Source organism: Drosophila takahashii, chromosome 3R, assembly GCF_030179915.1.
Source record: "Drosophila takahashii strain IR98-3 E-12201 chromosome 3R, DtakHiC1v2, whole genome shotgun sequence".
In the NCBI taxonomy this organism is placed as follows: domain Eukaryota; kingdom Metazoa; phylum Arthropoda; class Insecta; order Diptera; family Drosophilidae; genus Drosophila; species Drosophila takahashii.
The window spans coordinates 33,164,003-33,183,637 of record NC_091681.1 but is presented as its reverse complement, the minus strand read 5'-3'; the positions used below and the strand labels follow the sequence as shown (position 1 = coordinate 33,183,637).

General features: G+C 41.1%; 1 protein-coding gene across 1 annotated transcript; it reads right to left on the bottom strand.

Annotated features, from left to right (window-relative positions):
• Positions 1–85: 85 nt before the first annotated feature.
• Positions 86–18,267, bottom strand: LOC108056209 (organic cation transporter protein). The gene is made up of 7 exons (XM_017139918.3): positions 17,709–18,267; positions 4,993–5,417; positions 4,688–4,934; positions 3,787–4,054; positions 3,247–3,538; positions 1,910–2,236; positions 86–1,852 (listed from the first exon to the last, which is right to left on the bottom strand). The coding sequence occupies exons 1-7, from the start codon at positions 17,809–17,811 to the stop codon at positions 1,676–1,678; spliced, it is 1,839 nt and encodes a 612-aa protein (XP_016995407.1). The 5' UTR covers positions 17,812–18,267; the 3' UTR covers positions 86–1,675.
• Positions 18,268–19,635: the final 1,368 nt, after the last annotated feature.

Sequence of the window (19,635 nt, the reverse complement as noted above, 5' to 3'; positions counted from 1 at the left end):
AACTTTTATGAGCTTGAGTGAGCTAGAAAACCTTCCTTAAAAATCCCCTAGAATACAAACAAATATTTTATTTTATTTATTTATTTATATTTTATTTTGACACTATAATTGCGTTTGCTTTGGTAATTTTGATTTACAACAATTTTCATAAATTTATTCGAGTGCTTCATCTCAACACCGTCAACTTAACAATTAATTTCATGTTGTTTTAGATTCGGGTATTCCGTTTATTTGAAGCTTAAAAAAATCTCTTACTTATGACAAATACATAACAAAGCTGATCTGATCTTAGCGGGTAAGTACAATAGGCAACAGAAAAGTAATCGTTAGCGAAATAAAAGTACGGAAAATAATACAAAATACAAAAGATGAGCAAATAACAACTTGGTAGGTAAGTACAACAAGTAATTCAACAGGTTTGCTTTTTCTAATTTGATTGTTTTTTTTTCACTACATATACACAAACGCACACATATCCATATACACATAATTGTATACATTGTTAAATGCATTATATTGGAAATTTATTTTCTTCATTTCATATACATACATATATTCTTTAATGACTCCAAACAATAAAACTCCTTGTATGCGCTGTGTCCCCAAAAACACAGACCGACATACATATATACAAATCCATAATTGACCGATACCTATAGAGACTGATCTGTGTTGTATATAATTTTTTGGGGTTCTCTTGGGGTGGACTAAGGATTAATTGACTACAATTACTAGAGATTACAATTTGTCGCTTGAATCTGCCATTCTCATTTCCCTGGAAGATTTAGATACTCTGCTTATTGATCTCGTATTTGGAAAACATTTATTAATAGACAACAAGAAGACGACGACGACGAGATTATGAATACGTTGAGATATTGACAAGATATATTGACAACATTATAATTTGTGTTTTTCCTTGATTTTTTTGGGTTTTGCTTTGTGTGATTCGTTTGTATTTAAAATTTAATTTAATTTAAATTTTAAATTAGCATACAATTATTGTAACGCTCTGTGTTCAGGGTAATTTACTGGGTATTTTGAAAAACTTTCCTTTTATAAACTATTCCTAGGGAGGAGCAAGTGTATGATGGTGTAATTGCATAAAAATGTGAAAAATTAAAATATTAAACGTAGTTTTAGAACTGAGAAGAAGAGTCATAAAATAACTAAAATAAATTTGTATGATTGCTAAACCTCCCTAAGATCTGGCCAAGTTCATATTACCTTCGATGGGAACCGAAGAACTTAAACTACTTCGAGTGTGTTTGTTTTTAATGACATTCTGGGTGTTGTGTGTGTGTGTTGGTGCGTTTTCTCAGTACTTAGACTATGACATAAGCTACAAGCCATTGTTGTTAGTTAATTGTTAAGATACATACTCACTACATGCTACGCAAACAAGGTCCTGCCTGACATGTGACATTCTCTAGCGAATTGGCATTACTCTTGGACAATCATCATCGAATCATCGTAACCGTAAATTTTAGGTGGCTTCAGGCGGTGGATATGTCGGGGGGCGTGGCAGGTTTTAAGGGGGTTTTTGAGGTTGGGGTTTAGTAGGGGTAGCAGAAAGCATTACGCTGACTTATAATCGGCATACTTTGGACCAGCCAAAATACTTTGTTCCTCGGGGGCTGAGCAGGTTTTGGGTTTTGGCAACAGCTAGCAGTCATTACACCTGCTTGGCCGCACTGGCATTTGCATTGGCATTATTGGTGGTGTTATTGGAGCCACCCTGGTTCTCTGGCTTTGAACGCACGGCGGTCTCGGGCAGGAAGAGCACCACAAAGCCGCCAAAGATGCTCCAGGCGGTCAGCAGGGTCATCAAAAGGTGGCCCTCGATCTTGTTCTGAAAGGTATGAATTCAGGGTTAAGGGGTTATTAAGTCTAAAGCTGAAAAACTCACCAGTAGCGATAGATAGGGGGTGAGGATCAGGGCCAAGCCGGCGGCCATGTTGCAGGCACCCACGCCCACATTGCGTATGGGCGTCGGGTAGAGTTCCGCCGTATAGACCGGCATTATGGTGTTGCCCGCACTGATCGTGAACTTGCCCATCATCAGGAATGTGATCTTCAGCCAGAGCAGATCCGCATGCCCCTCGGTGATCGCCGCACAGCAGCAGGCGACGCCGGCACAGATCAAAGTGGCGCAGAAGAGCCACTTCTTGCCCACCTTGGTGATGATGTACATGGCCACGGCGATGGCGGGTACTTCGACTAGGCCAGCTAGCGCCTGCGGAAAATATAAAAAAATATTTAAGAGGTGCTAAGGGGATGAGAAGGAAGAGGATGCCCAGGCAAGTGAACAAGATGTCAACTGTCGGCGGGGCGCATTAAATCAGAGCGGCATCAAAGGTGCGCCCGGCGTTGTCAAAATAAATTATGCAATAAATTAGCTGAAAAACCTCGCTGGCATGCGCATTGTCGAATGCTGGACAGTGCTGAGCATTTGGCTCGGAAAAGTCAGGGAAAACTGAAAAACTATTGCCTAAAATTCGAAAAAGTATGTCTGGATTTTTGATGAATTAACATTGAGACATTTTCTCGAGGAAAAAATAGCAAAATAAATATTTTGTGCATACTTCAGATATATTTAAAAATTTAAAAGAATTTTAGGGAACACCTTTTGTTCATAAATATTTTTAAAAATATTTTTAAAACTCAAGCCATGTCAAATTCCCATTTAAAATCTTCACGCCACTTAGTCCATTAGCTTTCTCGTTGGACAACAAAAGAAAACAAACATGGAGATCAGACAACATTAAGCGCCTTAGCGTTTTCAAACAATCAAATCCCGAACAAATGCCAAACATGTTTAGAAAACACAATATTCCAAGGCCCGTCAGCACTGTGCTCAACATTCTGCTGGCCAGCTGCCAGGTGGAGGGGCTAAGATGGCTGCGAGTGGCGCTGCGACCGCGACAGGATTTATCTACTATATATTATAATGGGGGGTGGGAGTGGGAGTGGGCCAGCAACATCATAATTCGATTGCAAACAAATTTCGGCATCAGCAGTCCAGCAGGCCAAAAACACTTGACATCGCACAGACAATCTTCAGTCATCGGCTGATGGAATTGCTGACAAATCCAATTAGGCGGCCACCGGCTTGGCCACTTGGCACTTGGCTAAATGCTTGATTGATCCTATATGTTTGACGAAATTTCGGCTGAAGTTTGCCTAAGTGAATTTAGCCTCTGCGCCCACGCTGCGTATACTTAATTCTGGGAACACACAACTCACCGAATTCAAGTAGACATTGCCGCCGAAGGAGCTCATGTTGAGTATGATGCCGTAGTAGACCAGATTAATGGTGAACCAGATGCAGAAGAAGCAGATGGAGATGCGTCGCAGGTAGCTGGAGCGGAACAGGTAGGTGACATCCTGCGAACTGCTCTCCTGCGTCGGCGGCGTCAGTTGATAGTCGGCGGGCAGCTGGCGACCATTGAACTTGGCCGCCGCCTCGATGATGCGACGCACCTCATCGATGCGACCCTTGACCAGCAGCCAACGCGGCGATTCGGGCACCACAAACCTAAAAAATAAGAGATCCCAGGAAAATATAGAAAAGAAATCAAACGAAATAAATCGTAGGAAACATGTGCCGCGGCAATTATGCCACTCTGTTTATAGTGCTTATAGTGGCGAAACGGAACGGAACACCCACGCATCGTATTCCTCTTATTTATTCACACCAGTCTGTGATCTATATACACACATGTGCTTTTTTCTGTGCAATATTTTATGCTGTTTGTTTACCTGCCACATCTATCAAAGACTCACCAGAGGAAGCACAAAAAGATCCCCGGAATTCCGATGCACAGCTGCAGGCGTTGGTAGTCCTGGGTCAAGTAGGCCAGACCCGATATGATCATGTAGGAGATTGGCAGTGGGAACAGGTTGTACATCCCGGCGATGGTCCTCCACTTGCCGTCCACATACTCGATGGCCAGGATCAGGCCGGAGTAGGTCACCGACACCGAAACCAGGCCGAGAAGAGCGCGAAGTGTGAGATAGAGCTCAAAGGAGCTGCAGATGTAGAGCCACAGGCCTAAAAGGGAGATATAAAGAATATTTTCATATGAGATTTACTGGTAATTGTTGGGAATTCATAGTAGTATAAAATACTAGAAATAAACTACATTCTATATATCAAAGGTAGATGATTTTCTTTTGGGAATATCTTTGTTGTAAACTTATATTTTAGGTTATTTATAAATTGTAAATAAGGAACTTTAGGATGATAATTAGCTTCCAAGTTAATTCCCACACTTTACGGAATTTCCTGAGTATTTCACATGCAATCAAAAGCCAGTCCGCACACACGTGTGCACCCTCGATATGCCAGTTCCTCATTAGTAATGTCCTTTCGAATGCAAATTTCAATTATACATTGTGAGAGATTTAATCAACAAGGACAACAAGGCCGGCAAGAGCCTGGCAGCCACAACTACTGAGGAAACCACCTGACAACCTGAAGCCACCCAACCCCACAACGCACAGCAAAAACCCGCAGAGAGCCACTCGATGTGCTCGTGTTGACCCCCTCGACATGGCCAAGTTCACAGTCACCACGAGAGGAGGACACCGTCAGGGCCAATGTCGGTGTGACTTCCGTATATATTAGTGGCCTGTATATACATATATAAGAGGGGTGGCACATGGATGGCCTTTAGACACTGACCGAATATGGTCTGCAGCACGGCCGATATGAAGAGCATTGTCTTGCGGCCGAACTTGTCCGATAAATAGCCGGAGATAATGCCACCTGTTGCCACGCCCAGCAGAAAGAACATCTCGGCCACGTTCTTCAGGTGCTCCTTTTCGCACACCAGATCCCATTGCGATGTCCAGGTGTTGCCCACATTGTCGTTCGTGTCGTACTCCCACTTCTCGCAGGCCACCAGCTTTCTATCGGCCTCTAAAGGTTTCTGAAAAGTTAGAAATAATATTAAGAATTTTAATGGATATATAAAAACCCCATCTCACCTTCCATTCTGATGGCAGCGCGGTCTCATTGTTCACCTGACTCCAGTCGATGCCCTCCCATCGCTGGCAGTTGTCCGTGGAACCGCTGACATTCCGCCAAACATCGACGGACATGTGCTGAAATTGCGCCGGTCGCTGGCACCAAAAGTCCTTGTTGGCCGCCTGGTAGACGGACGAGGATATGTGGAAGGTATTGGGCACCTGGAAGAGCGACAGCAGCACCGTCATCAGCAGCTGCCACTTGCCGTAGTGGCCCATCAGGTCGCCGATCACGTCTGTCTCGTCCTCATCGTCCGAAGGATCCAGCCCGCTGACCGCTGCCGCCGCTGCCGGCGACTGGGGCGTCGCTGCCTGCTGTTTGGGCGGGATGGTGGGACTGGTGGTGGGGGACGGTTTGCCGGAGTCGTGCATGATGCACAAAGGAACTGGAAGAGGCGAGAAGAAATAGGGTGAATGTGAGTCATCAAATGCAGAAAATAATCAAGATTGACAATATGTTGATAATATACAATAGGAGTAAAATTAAACATGGTTTACAATAAAATATGGCACCATGTTAATGCTATAAATATTATATTATAAATATTTTAAGCATTTTAAGTTTATGTAATTATTTAATTTATATTTCCGCTAGTCTTAAACTTTACTAATGTTTACAGGATATTTTCAATAGAACAAAGAGACTGCAATAATTATATAAATATTTAATCTATGAAAATCTCTACTTAATATTTGTATGAGTCATAAACTTTTATTAATGTAAAGAATAGTTAAAATTGCCTGGTAAAGTTGTATTTTTTGAGTTAAAAAATGCAAGCTTTTAAAAAAAAAATTAAACTAGTCTTCAAACAACTTAATATTGCTGCTTTGATTTGTTTGTTATTTAAATTAGATAACAAACTTATCTGACACACCAACTCCAATTCATTTTAATTCAGTTCTTCATCAACCGAAGATAAATAAATGCCGAGGATGCAGATTGAACAGTTTTGTCTGCGGAAAAAAGCATGCAAATAATTGACTTGGAAGATGCCAACGCAACGGATTCAGATCCTGCGGGCAGGGGAATTAATTTTATTGCCCGTGTCAGGAGCACACAAAGGAGCAATTAGTTAAGTGGTCAGTGACTGGCCATAAACCAACTCGGAGTCGGAGGCGAAAGCAGAAACTGAAGCTAAAGCCTCTCAGAAACAGTCAAGTCCGAATGCAGTCAATTCAAGCGGCTCTATTTCATTTATTAGGACTAACCCCCCGAAAGCACCCCGCTTTCCCAGCCAAGGATGCCGATGGGTCATTGGTCAACCTGCGTTCGATGGAATTCAATCACGTTGGAGGCGATTAACTACAGCAGCCGAAGAGGAGACCGGCAAAAGTTGCTGCTGAGCACCGAGAACCGAGAGCTCTACAAAGTAAAAGAATAATAGCCAAGATTTAATGTAATTGCGTCGGGGGGAGGGGAAGGAGTGGGTTGCTCCTGCCATGTTCGTGTCCTTTGCTCAGTTTGCTAGTTGAACTTTCCCCCCACTCTCATTCCCCTTCCCCTATTCCATTCGCATCCTTTCTCCGCTTTGCTCTGTTTGCGTTTTCTTTTGTGGCCACTGGCCAGCGGGGCTTTTGTAGCGCATTGGCTTTGTCTGGGATTTGCCCGGAATGGGTCCATATACAAGATATGGCCAAGTGGCCCAAGGTATCAATGCCCAAAAGTAGGCAGCCGACTGGCCAACTTTTCGACTTTAGTTAGCCGAAGTTAAATGTTTAATTCCATTCAGTTGATTTAACAGTGCGGTATTACTAGGCTAAATTAAGCAATTTACCACACGCCAAGTAGGGGTTTCAAAGGATCAGTACTTGTAGCGAAGAAAGTTTGGGGATTATTTAATAAGTTCAGAGGAAACGTGTAGGGCTATAAAACTTAACAACTGAAATGGTGAGGGATAAATAAGGGATAAATACTCCCTCTCAATTAAAAAGTTAAAGGAAATATGGTATACAAAAAGTAAAAAAAATATTGTCAGCCAATCAGTCAACCTATAAATTCTCGACATTAATAAAATTAATTATTTAAAGTATAATTTGACGATTTTTTTTTAATTTCCTAAAATATATTTTATTTAGATTTGAAAGGACATAAAATCTATCTATATTTACTGACTAAAGTTTAATTTAAGATAAATAAGCCTTTTAAATAAGATTATAATAATCAAAAGTTTTTAAACTCAACTTGTGTGTTTCAGTAAGGTAAACTATACTGCTGATACTTTTAATATCAAATACATCTATCCCATTCTATGTTCATGATTTGTCAACAGCATGGATATCCATATTCCTGTGTGTCTATGTCCCATGAATCAAGGACTCGCACATATCAATCAACGGAGCCAACATTTATGGCACAATTCCCGGGAGCCGTTGGTTAAATTTGCATATGCCCGGGGGGAGGCGTGTCCAAACCCCCGGAAGAGATATTCCATTTAGGAGGGGATTTAGCATATGTGGCCAGTGGGCAGGGCACCACACATCGCACCACTACCGCAGTAGCTGTGCCAGTGGTAGTGGCAGTAAAATTCACGCCATACGCCGCACGTGATAAGCAGTTGAGCGCACATTTTCACGCACTTGTAAACAGGAATAAGCGAAGCGTGTCCGCGAAAAGCCGCGGGCTGGAGAGAGAGAGACCCCAACCGCCCCCTAAAATCCTCTATCCTCTGTTTTCCACAGCAGGATAATTAATTATCAATTTTATAGGGCAGTTGGCTTAGCTTTTGGCCAACGGAGTTACTGGGCAACCAGCAGCTGCAGTTGCAACTGCCACTTGCCACTGGTGTCCGCCGAAGGTCGTCGTCGCTATGTCGTCGTGTGGGCACAACGGCTCAATTTCAATGCTATAAACTACGTCGTCGCCGTTTACCTTCAACTCGCATGCGGCGCACATGGCGTATGTGCAATATCGTGGCACGCTGAAAATAACGCTAATTGCATTCAGCAGCTGTTGTCGCCCTGGTCACACCCCAGATGCCCAGATGCCCCAGCCCGATCCCCTTTTTCTGTAACATTTGCTGGTCTGACAAATCGACAGGTTCCCGGTTGCGAGATTAAATTAATTCAATTTAATAGACTAATTGAAAGCTGTCGAAGATGGATTAGTTACCCATTTTGTCTCTGCAAGCGCTTTTATTGAAAATAATTGCTATATAATTAACAGATTTATATGGATTAAATATTTAATATTATTAGGAAATCACAATACAAATAACATGATAATAATATATTTAATATTATAAGCAGTCATTTATTATTATTACAAGGAAATTCTAATAAAAATAATACAATAAGTTATTAAAATCAAGTAAATATACACATTCTAATATTGATAAGCTAATAAATTTATTTAATTTTTAGTTATTGTTCACATTAATATTTAATTGTTTGCATTTACATTTACAAGCTATTCCCTCGATAGATGAATGTTCTACTCAATCAATTACCTACATTTCCAACCGACAGCTAGCCATAAAAAGCAGAACTGGTCACTGACGCAATAACCATTCGATCTACTTGGCGCTCTTGCCAGTTTTGTATGCATATCAGGGGCTCATTGTGCTGCCAAAGATAGTACCTTATAGACAGTTTCACACCCCATGCTAATCAAGTGGCAATGGCCCATGTCCAATTGGTAATTACGTTTACACTGCAGCCATAAATAACGAATTATAATGCCAGGCACGTTCATAAAAATGCATGCTAATACCGCCCATCCCCCTATGGACACATATCTGCTGTCTCCCAGTTTTCCAATTTCCCAGCAATTTCCCAGGGAGATGCTTTGGAGCTTTGGAGGCGGATGCGTCTGGGTACGATCTCTTGACACGCTCCACCAGCGCCAGGGCGCCTCAATTGAACATGATCCACACAAGCTTCTCTAATAATGATTTGTTTCAATTGAAAAGTCAATGCCAGAGCTCCGCTCTCTCCCACTGGCCATTAATAATTTGCTTAGCTTCCATTCGTGGTCAATTAAAAATATAAAACAAAAATAGCAACGAAAAAACGCTAACGCCGCTAAAGACAATTGACAAAGGGTGAAAGACAGTGCGAGGCTTTCTTGTTACTCATATTTGCATAAATATGCGAGAAGCTGCTCCCGCTGCTCGTAAAATATTAATGAATAACTAATTTAATTAACAAAGAGTGTGGGTAAGCGGAGTTTCCCTCGCATTTATGACACTTTGTTTTTCACACACTTAAGGGGAAATTTAAGCGGAATTTCTCTAGTTTATAACTAACTTGAAACCATAATAAAGTATGAAAATTTATCTAAGGAAATTCCATCATGATTTATGCATTTATTTTATTCATATCTGAACAATAAACAAACGTGTTAAAACATAAAATATATGTCTCACTGAGTTCCATTATTACTTCTTAAATTTAAGACAAGGATGACGTTTTCGCATGACAGATTTTAGTGGGAATTAACTCCTTCTTTGGCTATTAATTTAATGGTGCACATAAAGAAAATCTAAAGCAGTTCAGATTGTAGCTATTAAAAAAACTAAAAGTCGCATCGCATCCATAAAAATGCTCTTAAATTTAGCTATTAAAAGAACAATTAATTCCTTATTTAAGCCATTTTTACTTTGCATTTAGCCAACTTCTCAATATTACTGCTTCGCAATGCTGCGGCTGAATTTCTCTGCCTGTTTAAGCAGCACAATGACAAATCGCGGGGGGCTTCCCCAGACAATTACCACTAGCCGAGTGTAAATAATCAGAAATGGGAAGGAATCGCATCAGCGTCATAATCACAAAAGCCGAAATGTGCTAAATATTTTTAATACAAAGGCAAGCGTTTAGCTCTGGGGAGCGAAAAGAGATGGGCTGCAGAGGCAGACAAATTGCCTCTGTAATTAGCCGTCATGCATATAAAAGTGCATTCACTTTCATGCCATGATAGAAAAGAGAATTGAGAGTGCCGAGGGGTGGAATGGGGGTGGAATAGGAGGCTGGGTTGCTGGGCTGCCATGATGATAATGATGACGCCTCCATCTGCATTTTGTGCAAGCATGGCTCGGTGACGTTGCCAGCTAATTTGCACATTTATAGGATTTGATTTGTTTATTATGCATTCGCCTGCAGGGGAAACAGAAGATAGAAGGCGGCACGGCACACAGAGTGCTGCCAAGTGGGTAATAGTAATCTTCAGACACTTGCACGCAGCAACGAGCTGCGCTTCCGTTGCGCCGACAAGTGCCCTCAGTGCGGATGAGCGATGACGATGGCGGATAGTGGGGAGTGTATAGAGGATGGGAGTGTCGCAAAACCAAATCCAAATCCCGCCGGATGACGGCCCGTCATCGTATAGCATTGGCCAGCCTCACTTCATCACTTGTCAGACTAATTGCTGCCTGTATGACAGCCGCTTTCGTATAAGTAACATCGCCACTGCGAAACTGCACCACAGGGCGTATGCGCAATGTCTGGCGAATTGCATTTCATTCTGCTGGCTGGCTGTTTGGCTGGCAGCCCGCGGCGTTCGTAAATAATGGCAATTCAAATTCGATTTTCACCCGCTCAACGCACAATCCTCCTCCTCGTCTCATTGTAAACAATTCAACTTTAACTTTCCATATCGACGATTTGCGCACGAACGTGCTTGAACCAAACCAAGCAACTAATGTAGTGGGTGAAATTTACGATTTCACGCCTTGCCATTAACACAATTGATTTTGGCACTGGCTAAACAAATTTTAAATACATACCCATAAACAACACGGATTCGATCGGATCCCAGAAAACTAATGCGACTAATTGCGAGGTAAATCAGCCGATAAACGATCTGAATTTTTTCTCCATTTTACTACCAAACCTTGTAGTTTACGACTGTTTTTCCAGTGGAAAACAAAGGCAAAGAAAATATACGAATCGAATACCAATAGGCTCGTCTGGCGTCCAAAGAAAACTTTGAGCGTCATTAAAAGGCAAAATTGCAGGCATCATAAATTTTGAGAAAAACAAAAACAAAGGAATTATTCATGATAGCCTGTGGAATTATTTTATAAAATTTGTTTTGACTGTGATATCGTCGAGTCATTGTTTTATTAACAATTAGTCACTAATTACATGATTATAAAATTTAAAATGCTAAGAAAAACATAAGTTAAACCTTACCTACATATATTCCCCAATTCACCCTCTCAAACTAATGAGCAATAAAAATACAATAAATTCCTGGGAAATGAAGCGAATATAACCAAATAAGAGCAGTTGTCAGCGATTTTCATATCAATGCGAGAACACATTTGCAACTTTATAAACCCGGCCAAAGCCACAAAAACCCTCGAACACATTTGATTGCCACAAATTGGCGGCAGCTTGACAATTTTGTGTGATCGGATTCCGTAAAATGGTGAATTTTCACAAATTTTCAAATGCCAAAATCATTACAATGAAGTGGGCGACCCTCCAAACACACACATGCACACTCGCACAAGGATCAAATCAATTCGAATCAATTGAAAAGGCAGCCGCAATGTATTTTAAAGTTTTTATGAGGTGGGCGTTTGCCAGCCTCTCGTTTTGTTGATATATATTATGCAAATTTTAGCTACCTTTGCTTGGTTCCGTCCCCTTTTCATCTGCGGATATATTTTATTTAGCCAGAATTACCAGGAGAACTCAGTTGAAAGATTGGAAAGGGTGGCACTGGGAGGTAAAAACATTGCAATATGGCAATTCCGTTTCGTTCTCGTTCACATTTGAAGGGTCTTTACTGGCTTCCTTCCGCTTGCCGCCTACCGTGCAGCTGCTACTGGGCTGTCCTGTTCAGTTCAGTTCGGTTCAGTTGAGTCCAGTCCGGTCCTGGCTGCTGCATTTGGCTGTAAACAAAGTCAGAGATGCACAGGATACAGCCGGACTCGCAGCCGGAATCGGAATCCAGTGTTGTAGCGCAATACAAAAGAATATGGGTCATCAGCCATGGGCGAAATAGCCCTAACAAAAGGTATATGGAGCATACCATTTCAATTTGAGATACCATCTTTTAAATATAAATGACTTGATGGGTTATTGAACTATGTTGTAATTAAACAAAATTAAAGTAAATAAATATACAGAATTTATAAAGTCTCTGCCAATCAAAGGGTATTCCCCAATTCGTTAGCCCGTCTCTTTATGGAATCATATTTGGTTTCTGTTTAGCTTCACTCTTAATGTAAATCCGTATGGCTGTCTAAGTGAATGCCTGCTGCTGATCCATTGTTGTCAACATGAATTCACAAATCTATTTCCATTTCGACTTGTCGGTTCTTGATGATGGGTTTAGTCCCTCCTTGCCCCTTGTTCTTGCCCCGCGGCTCGTGTCTTGTTAATCGAATAGCAAATCGTTTGGCAATTTCAAATTTTGCCAGCTAAGCAGGAGGAAAATCCCCGCCCCCATCTATTGTGGGGGAGCGCGCCTTTTTGATTAGAATTTCCATTTCAAAGTGCGCACTGATTTGCTACTTTTATGCGCTTCCAATCAGTGGCAAGTCGAGAGTCAAAGCATCCGCCATTAGCATAACCTTACGGCAAAAAGGGAGTAGGGGGATGGAGAGCCAGGTGATTGCCAGCTATGTTTGTTTGTCCCCCCTTTGACCTCCGGGCTCAGTAAATCTTTAGCCTGCATTGTCAGGATTCCCTTGCCATTCGAATATATGCTTATGAGCCACTCAATATGTTCAATGCTCGGTTATGCGTCTTTGGGGTTCAGCCATGTGGAGTTTTCAATTTCATTTTCATGAGCTCTCAGTCGACTCCTTAGACTTTTGCCTCAAGCTTGAGTAACCTTAATTCCTCAGAGGCATATGAGCGTGTTTTGAGGAGGAATTTGATCTATATTTGCATGCTTTTCAAAGGCAAATAGTGTATTTTATTAACTTTAGCTTTATGTAAATTTAGGTTTAAATTGAAACTGAATATAGGGCTTAAAACTTTGGTATGCTTAATATATTAACTACAAAGGACATCTTAAAAGTTATTTAATAAAATATTATTGTATTTTTAAAGTAACCTTTTGTGTTTTTCTCTTTTTTACAATAGTGCATCTTTACCCACTACAACCATTAAATTTAATAGATTCAAGTAAAAGCTACATTTAAAGACCGTTTCCGTTTATGTCATTTATGGCAACAATTTACAGGAACAGGAAAATCCTCGAAGCAAATTCGGATGCTTGGAGTGGATGCTTGCAGATTTTCTACCAGAGGGCCTAAAGCTGCCTTCAACAATCTGTCAGGATAAAGTCATTGTCGTTGTCATTGTTGTTATCCTCATTGTTGTTATCCTGCTGCTACTGCTGCTGCTGTTGTTGTTGCAAGAGCCAAACAAATAGACTCGGGCGGCAAAAAAAAAGAAGAAAAAAAGAAAGCACACACAGAGAAAGAAAGCAAGCAAAAAAAGGCGCACAAATAAACAAACAAAGGAGAGCAAAGCAAACGTCGCTGGCGGCACGTCCGCGAGCAAGGATGCCAGGACTCTTGCCACACATATTCCTGCCCCCTTCCCCCTCCCCCCGTCGCCTGGCAGCCTGTGTGCGTAATGAGCTTACCTTATGGATAGACAAAACAAGTTGCCGCTGGCGTTTTCGCTGGTGTTGCTGCTGCTGCTCTCAGGCGCAGCCAATCCTGCAGCACGCGTCCTGCTGCACAATTGGCAGTGCTGATGGCGACTTCCTAGCCCGTTTCCTGTTGCTGCTTCAGCTTTTTGTTTTTTGAAGGTGTCTGTGTGTGTGGGTGTTTGTGTGTCTGTCTGTCTTGGCGCGGAAATCCGTCGCACGTTCGTCGTTTGTTTTTTCCCGTATTTCTTCTTTTTTACGTTTGGAATAAATTTACGGCCAGTAGCGCACTAAACGGAAACTAACACATAAAATGCTGTCTGATTTTACGAGCGTCTATGGGTGGTTCTACGAAAAATATACGATTTTTTAACGGCATTCGACACGTGGTTTAGGTTTTCAATGCATTTCGCGGATTGCTCATACGCAGCGTGGTACGGCTGAAAAGGCGCGCGCGTTTTTTTTTCGCTTTTCTGAAGCAACAGCAATTTGCAATTTGGACAAACGGGGAAAAATAACAAGCAGAGAGCAGCAGCAGCACTCTAGTAAATAATAACGTCAAATAATAATAATAATAACGCGCTGATATTATGAAATTTCAAGCGGTTCTCCGCTGTGTGGGCTGCCTGCTGCTGCTGCCCGCTGGCATTATTTATGGGTTGTCCAAACATTGTCTGGTGTGGCGGCCCGTCTTCGTCTATATATTAGCACATCTCAGAGGGAACTCAGTATATATAGCCATCATTGTTGCCACTCGCATTTGTTGCTGTTGTTTCTTTCATTCTGTTTAATTTTATACTATGCGCACTCACGCACCCACACCTCGAATTTTCGGGGATCTCGGGATCTTAGAACTCGTAGCGTACCGTACCGCACTAGTACCGCTTGTCTTTTAGCTGCTCGACGCTTCCTGCTCTTGATTCGCACTATTTCCTAGGCGCTGAGTGGCTGAAAATGCGATTCGATGGGCAAAGACGGGCGAATTGCGATTGCGGCGTTCAAGTTCATCACACAACGACTGACCAAGAGCAACTGAGCGCTCGTCTCCAAAGCGAAGAACTTTTATAACCTTCTGCCCCGCCGCTACCCGCCTCGCCCCTCGCTGCTCCACCGCCCCCAACCGACTGCGACGTCGGCAGCGACGCCGGCAGAACCGATGCTCGGATGCTGCCAGCTTGGACCATTCTTTGCCAGCCGACGACGCCGTTGGTTGCCTCGTGGTTGTGGTGTTGTTGCTTCTGCCGCTGCCTGCTGCACCTGATGCGCGTTCTCTTACAACGCTCTCTTAGGTGACTCTCTTTAGCTCGACTCTCGATTCGCGTGGCGCGCAAAACTGTTGCTGTTGTTATTTAATCGCCGGCACCAATTCACTCGGCATTACTGGCATACACTCTACCCAGAAGGGGAGTCCCCGGAATACCGATGGTTTTGGGTATACAATATGATAGAGCCCTCTTTAACTTAAGTAGACAAATATTTATTTTAAAGGTGAAAATACATCTGTCAACTTTAAATGTAGAACTAGCTCTACTTTGTTTTATTACGATCTCAAATTTATTTGATATAATCCATTTTAGAAATTTAAAATTCAATGAATACATTCCATTATAAACAATTACTGAATAAACTAACTATCTAATACTAAAAGGTATCTAAGAAGTCGGTAATAGATCACTAGCAATAAGTAGTAAGACCTAACAGTAATGTAAAGGAATAAGAACGAAGCTCAGCATTTTTATTAGTTGGTGACCCCAACCAACCAAGTTTGTAGAATAAACCCTTAAGAAAATAACCGTATAAACGCCGTTTATAAATTACTCTCAACAGAAATATTATATTCTTACCATAATAAAGGAATAGGAACGTAGAGTGACTATTTTCTAGGATCTGTGAATGGTGACCCCAATCTACGAAGTTTATAGTACAATTTTTTTAAAAAATCCCCGAATTAGTAAAGTAAGGGTGTGTCTAATTCGACATCAACAAAAGCCTAGTTGCTCTCCTCTTGCACTTCCGCCTGAGGTGTAATGATATAAATCAATTGATCAAATGGGTATAGCGCTATAGCTATCTCTGATGTGTGAACCTGAACTGCAATTCCACTGACATTAAACTTAAAACAACGGACAGTAGTGGTGGAGATCGGCAGAGGCAGTGGCAAATCGGCGGAGCGTGCCGAAAGATCGCTCGACCCTCGGCGATCAGCGGGTGTTTGGGCCTAATGTGTTCGTCTGTCGGCGGTCGCGAACAATTTGCCTGATAGATCACATCAAATATAATTCTGACAATTTGTTGACACTTCTGTATGCTGTTGGGCCTTTTGTTTTGTTTCTCGTATTTATTTTAGCTTGGTGGTTAGCTGACGATGATTGTTTAATGGCAATTTACTGTGGCTCGTCGGCTTGTTCATGGCGTTATGATTATATTATTGACACAGAGAGAGTTTCCAATCTCTCTGCTGCCTCGTTTTTCTCCCGAATAATTGTTGCCGGAATATTCGGCAAACTGAGTGTGCCGGTTTACGATTGATTTATGACTGCGGGGTTCGTGGGGTCTGCGCTTGTTTATTGTTATTTTGTCTCATTACGCGAAAATTTGTTATTTATTTGCTTAGAATAAAACGAATGAAGACAAAGTTGCGGAGGCCGATCCGCACTCGTCGAAGATAACAAACAAGACTCTTTGTTCGGTGGCTAAATTGTTGCTAATTGAGTGCCATAAATGGTGCTAATTGTGAAATCAAGCTTGAAGTCTAAATTACTATTAGCTGAAAAGATTAGGATATCTTCGGGCGGTATATCTTCATTGAGTACTTTAAGTCGCTATCAGCTTTGGTGTAAGAGAATCATTTTATAGTAAGTCAATACTTTGATTAAGTATATGATTCACTTTGCCCAACCCAATTAAATTCGACGTAAATTAGCTCATGAATCATGCATCCTGTTGATTTCGGAAACGCCCTCTTTTTGTAGGTAAATATTTTCAAATGCGGAAATGTTCTTTAAGAAAACATAATAAATTTCTCATCGCCTCGGACAGATTGTCAATTGGGAATTTTGAGTGATTGGGCTCGTTAAAATTAGAACTAGAAATTGGGCCATGTGAACAATTGAATATTATATCTTAAATGATGATCGATTGAGTATTAATTTATTAAGACTTAATATAATTTTTTACCGTACAATTTAAATTGGTAAGAATAGAAAAATATAATATTTGTTTTGACTTTAAAAATATTATAAAATTTTCTGTTGAAGGGCACATGTTTTAAAGAATATAAGACCGATAAAGAATGAACGCTACTGTTTGTAGAGGGTTCAAATTTTTATCAATTTGTGTACACAATTATATAACATTTCCTGTTCCCTCAATAACTTGATAACACATTTATTCACAGAATTCTTCTCCCTCTTTTCCCTTTCCGAATTTGCCACCCTTACAACCACTTTCATTCACAGCTGAAAAAGCAAAAAATGTCGCATGCAACATTTTCGCTTTGCCTGCGATAAAAATGACTCCCTAATCTCTTTAAAATGCTCATACAATAAACATTATTATTCCCTTGGCTGTTGTTTTTGTTTGATTTTATTGCCTTTGTAGCTGGGCAAATAAAATGCAAATTGCGCTGGTTTTATTTTAATTCACCAACGACAGAAATAATTAGCTATCGAGTGGGAAAACAAATGACACCGAGCTTTTATCAATGAACCGAAGGGAAAAAGGGGTGGGGTGTTTCGATTTCGTTATAAACGATATGTGGGAAAGGCAATAAGGGAGGGGCTCGACTTGGTTTAGCTGCCAATAGTATTAGTTTCGTTTTGGTTTGATTTGATTTATTCTAATATTCTAATTGGATTGGCGCTACACGATTTCCATAAATTAACTGGCATACAAATAATTCGCATTCTGAATCGAAAGGGGGGAATTCAAAGCAAAGTCCGCAGTAAAGCCCCTGGCACCCCTCCCAAAAAAAAAAAACTCTGGCCATATTGCAACCTGCAAGTGTCACTGATTTATGGCCAAGAACGCAAGTGTGTGTGTGGTGTGGTGTGCCAGTTAGCTTGTTTTGACCAAGTTAACTGGTTTAATGGCCCAATGGGGGGAAGTGGTGGGGTGGCATACTCACTGGTCCCGCTCCTGCTCCTCTGACTCCGCTCCTGCGGCGCCAGCAGCGGCAGCTCCAGTTCCATCGACTTGCTGTCGTGTGTTAAGCTCGCACGCTTGGCCATCGTTTTTCCACTTCTTTGGCCGTTTTGTTTATACTTTTAATAATGCCTTTGATTAATGATCATATACTAATTAATATGATATGCCACCAGTGCCGTTTTGATTTCGAATTCTATTTCAGTTTCTATTTCTGCTCACTCGATTTACGACTTGGCGCCTTTTTAATTCCGGCCTTATCACGCTCGCGGCGCTTATCAACCCGGCATTGGCTGAGTTCCGCTGGGGACTGAGACCAGCTAGGGCACTCGGTGTAGGAACTATTCACTCCGTTGGCCCACATAAATCACGTTCCAATTACCCTAAACTGGCCAGACGTGCTGGCATTCGCTGGCATTACTAGAGTCCAGTAGCAGTTCCAGAACAATGGCTCAATGGGATCCCGATAAATCGCGGGATGAGCCAGGCACTTGGTGACTAGTATTGTTTTCTTGGCGCGACGTGTGAACTGAACGGCGAACGGTGGCTAACTAACCGACTGACTGGTCAGCAAAAGCCCCAGAGTCTGAAGCGATTGGCGTCGCCTTCGGCAGCGGCTACCGAAATTCACGATTCGCAGCGGAGGGTATCATAGGATTTTTCATATGGTTGCAGCACACCGAAACGGAACCTGGCTAAATGCCTAAATAAACAACACTACATCAAAAATGATTTTAAAAAAATGTGTTAACAAGCACCAAAAAAAATATTCACACTGAATTTTAGAAATTCCAAGTAAATGGCGATTTTTTCTATAAATTAAAAAGCCTTGCTAATAATTTCTTAGATGTAGATGTTTCTTTCAAAAGGTGTGCAATCTATATGTTTTATACATTCATCCGTCTACAACAATTACTGTTAGTTTACATGTCTAAAAGTCTACTTGAATATATTAGAAGTTTATTACAAAACCGCAAAAACTATTAAAAACCATTTATTGCTGCAATAATCAGCAAAAAAAAATTTAATTGGTACAAAATTTACCAACATAATTAGTAAGAGTATGTAAACTTCGACTGAATGCAAAACTTGCAATTCTCTTTTTTTTTGCACGGCTTGTTTGTTTTGATTTTGTTTTATAATTCACAGCACAAAGAACACCAGCAAATTCGTTTATTTGGGGTTCATTAAAATGTATTTACACGTTCATTGATTACTAGTTTCGAACCGAAAGCTCGCATGTTTGCTCATTGAGAAGTGATGTGAAGTGCGCGGGCGACAGCTGAATGTCATCCGCGACTGAATCTGTAAACCCCATTGAACCCGGGCATCAATATTTTCCTCTGTTTTCAGGTGGTCTTCTTAATGAACGCGACTCGACAGGCGTTTATCGAAAGATATGCAAATTTTAAAGTAGTACGCCGAAGTTTGCTAATTTCGAGGACAGGTTGATACCTCTATATTTCCGAAATGTTTAGCTAAAATTATGGTATTTTTATCGTGCACTCAAATGAAAAGAAATAGTTATTTCATAAATCTTGTCTCTTTGTTTATTTTTGATCCATTGGTATTCCCAAAAATAAAAAAACGCGTTGTTGTCGAGTGGCTCGACTATCTGATACCCACTACTCTTCGAAACATACCCCTTTTTGGCAGCTAACAACCAAAACTAATGATCTCCAGGGGGTCAGGGTCACTTTCCGGAAAATTAATTTTTTGATCAATTTTGGCATGATTTTTTGCACAAAATTGTCAATAATAAATAGGGAATTAAATTACGAGCCCAACGAGGTATTACACTCTGTATTTTGAACTTATTTTGCTCCATGACGGCAAAAATACCGATTTTATTTGGACACAAAGCAGGAATCCGATTTAGAATATGCGGTATAAAAACAATTGCGGAAGGT

Coding starts and splice junctions, on each gene's coding strand:
- LOC108056209 (XM_017139918.3), bottom strand. CDS start 17,811: ATGGCCAAGCGTGCGAGCTTAACACACGACAGCAAGTCGATGGAACTG. Junction 3,539..3,786: donor ATCTTTTTGTGCTTCCTCTG/GTGAGTCTTTGA, acceptor CTTATTTTTTAG/GTTTGTGGTGCCCGAATCGC. Junction 1,853..1,909: donor CCCCCTATCTATCGCTACTG/GTGAGTTTTTCA, acceptor CATACCTTTCAG/AACAAGATCGAGGGCCACCT.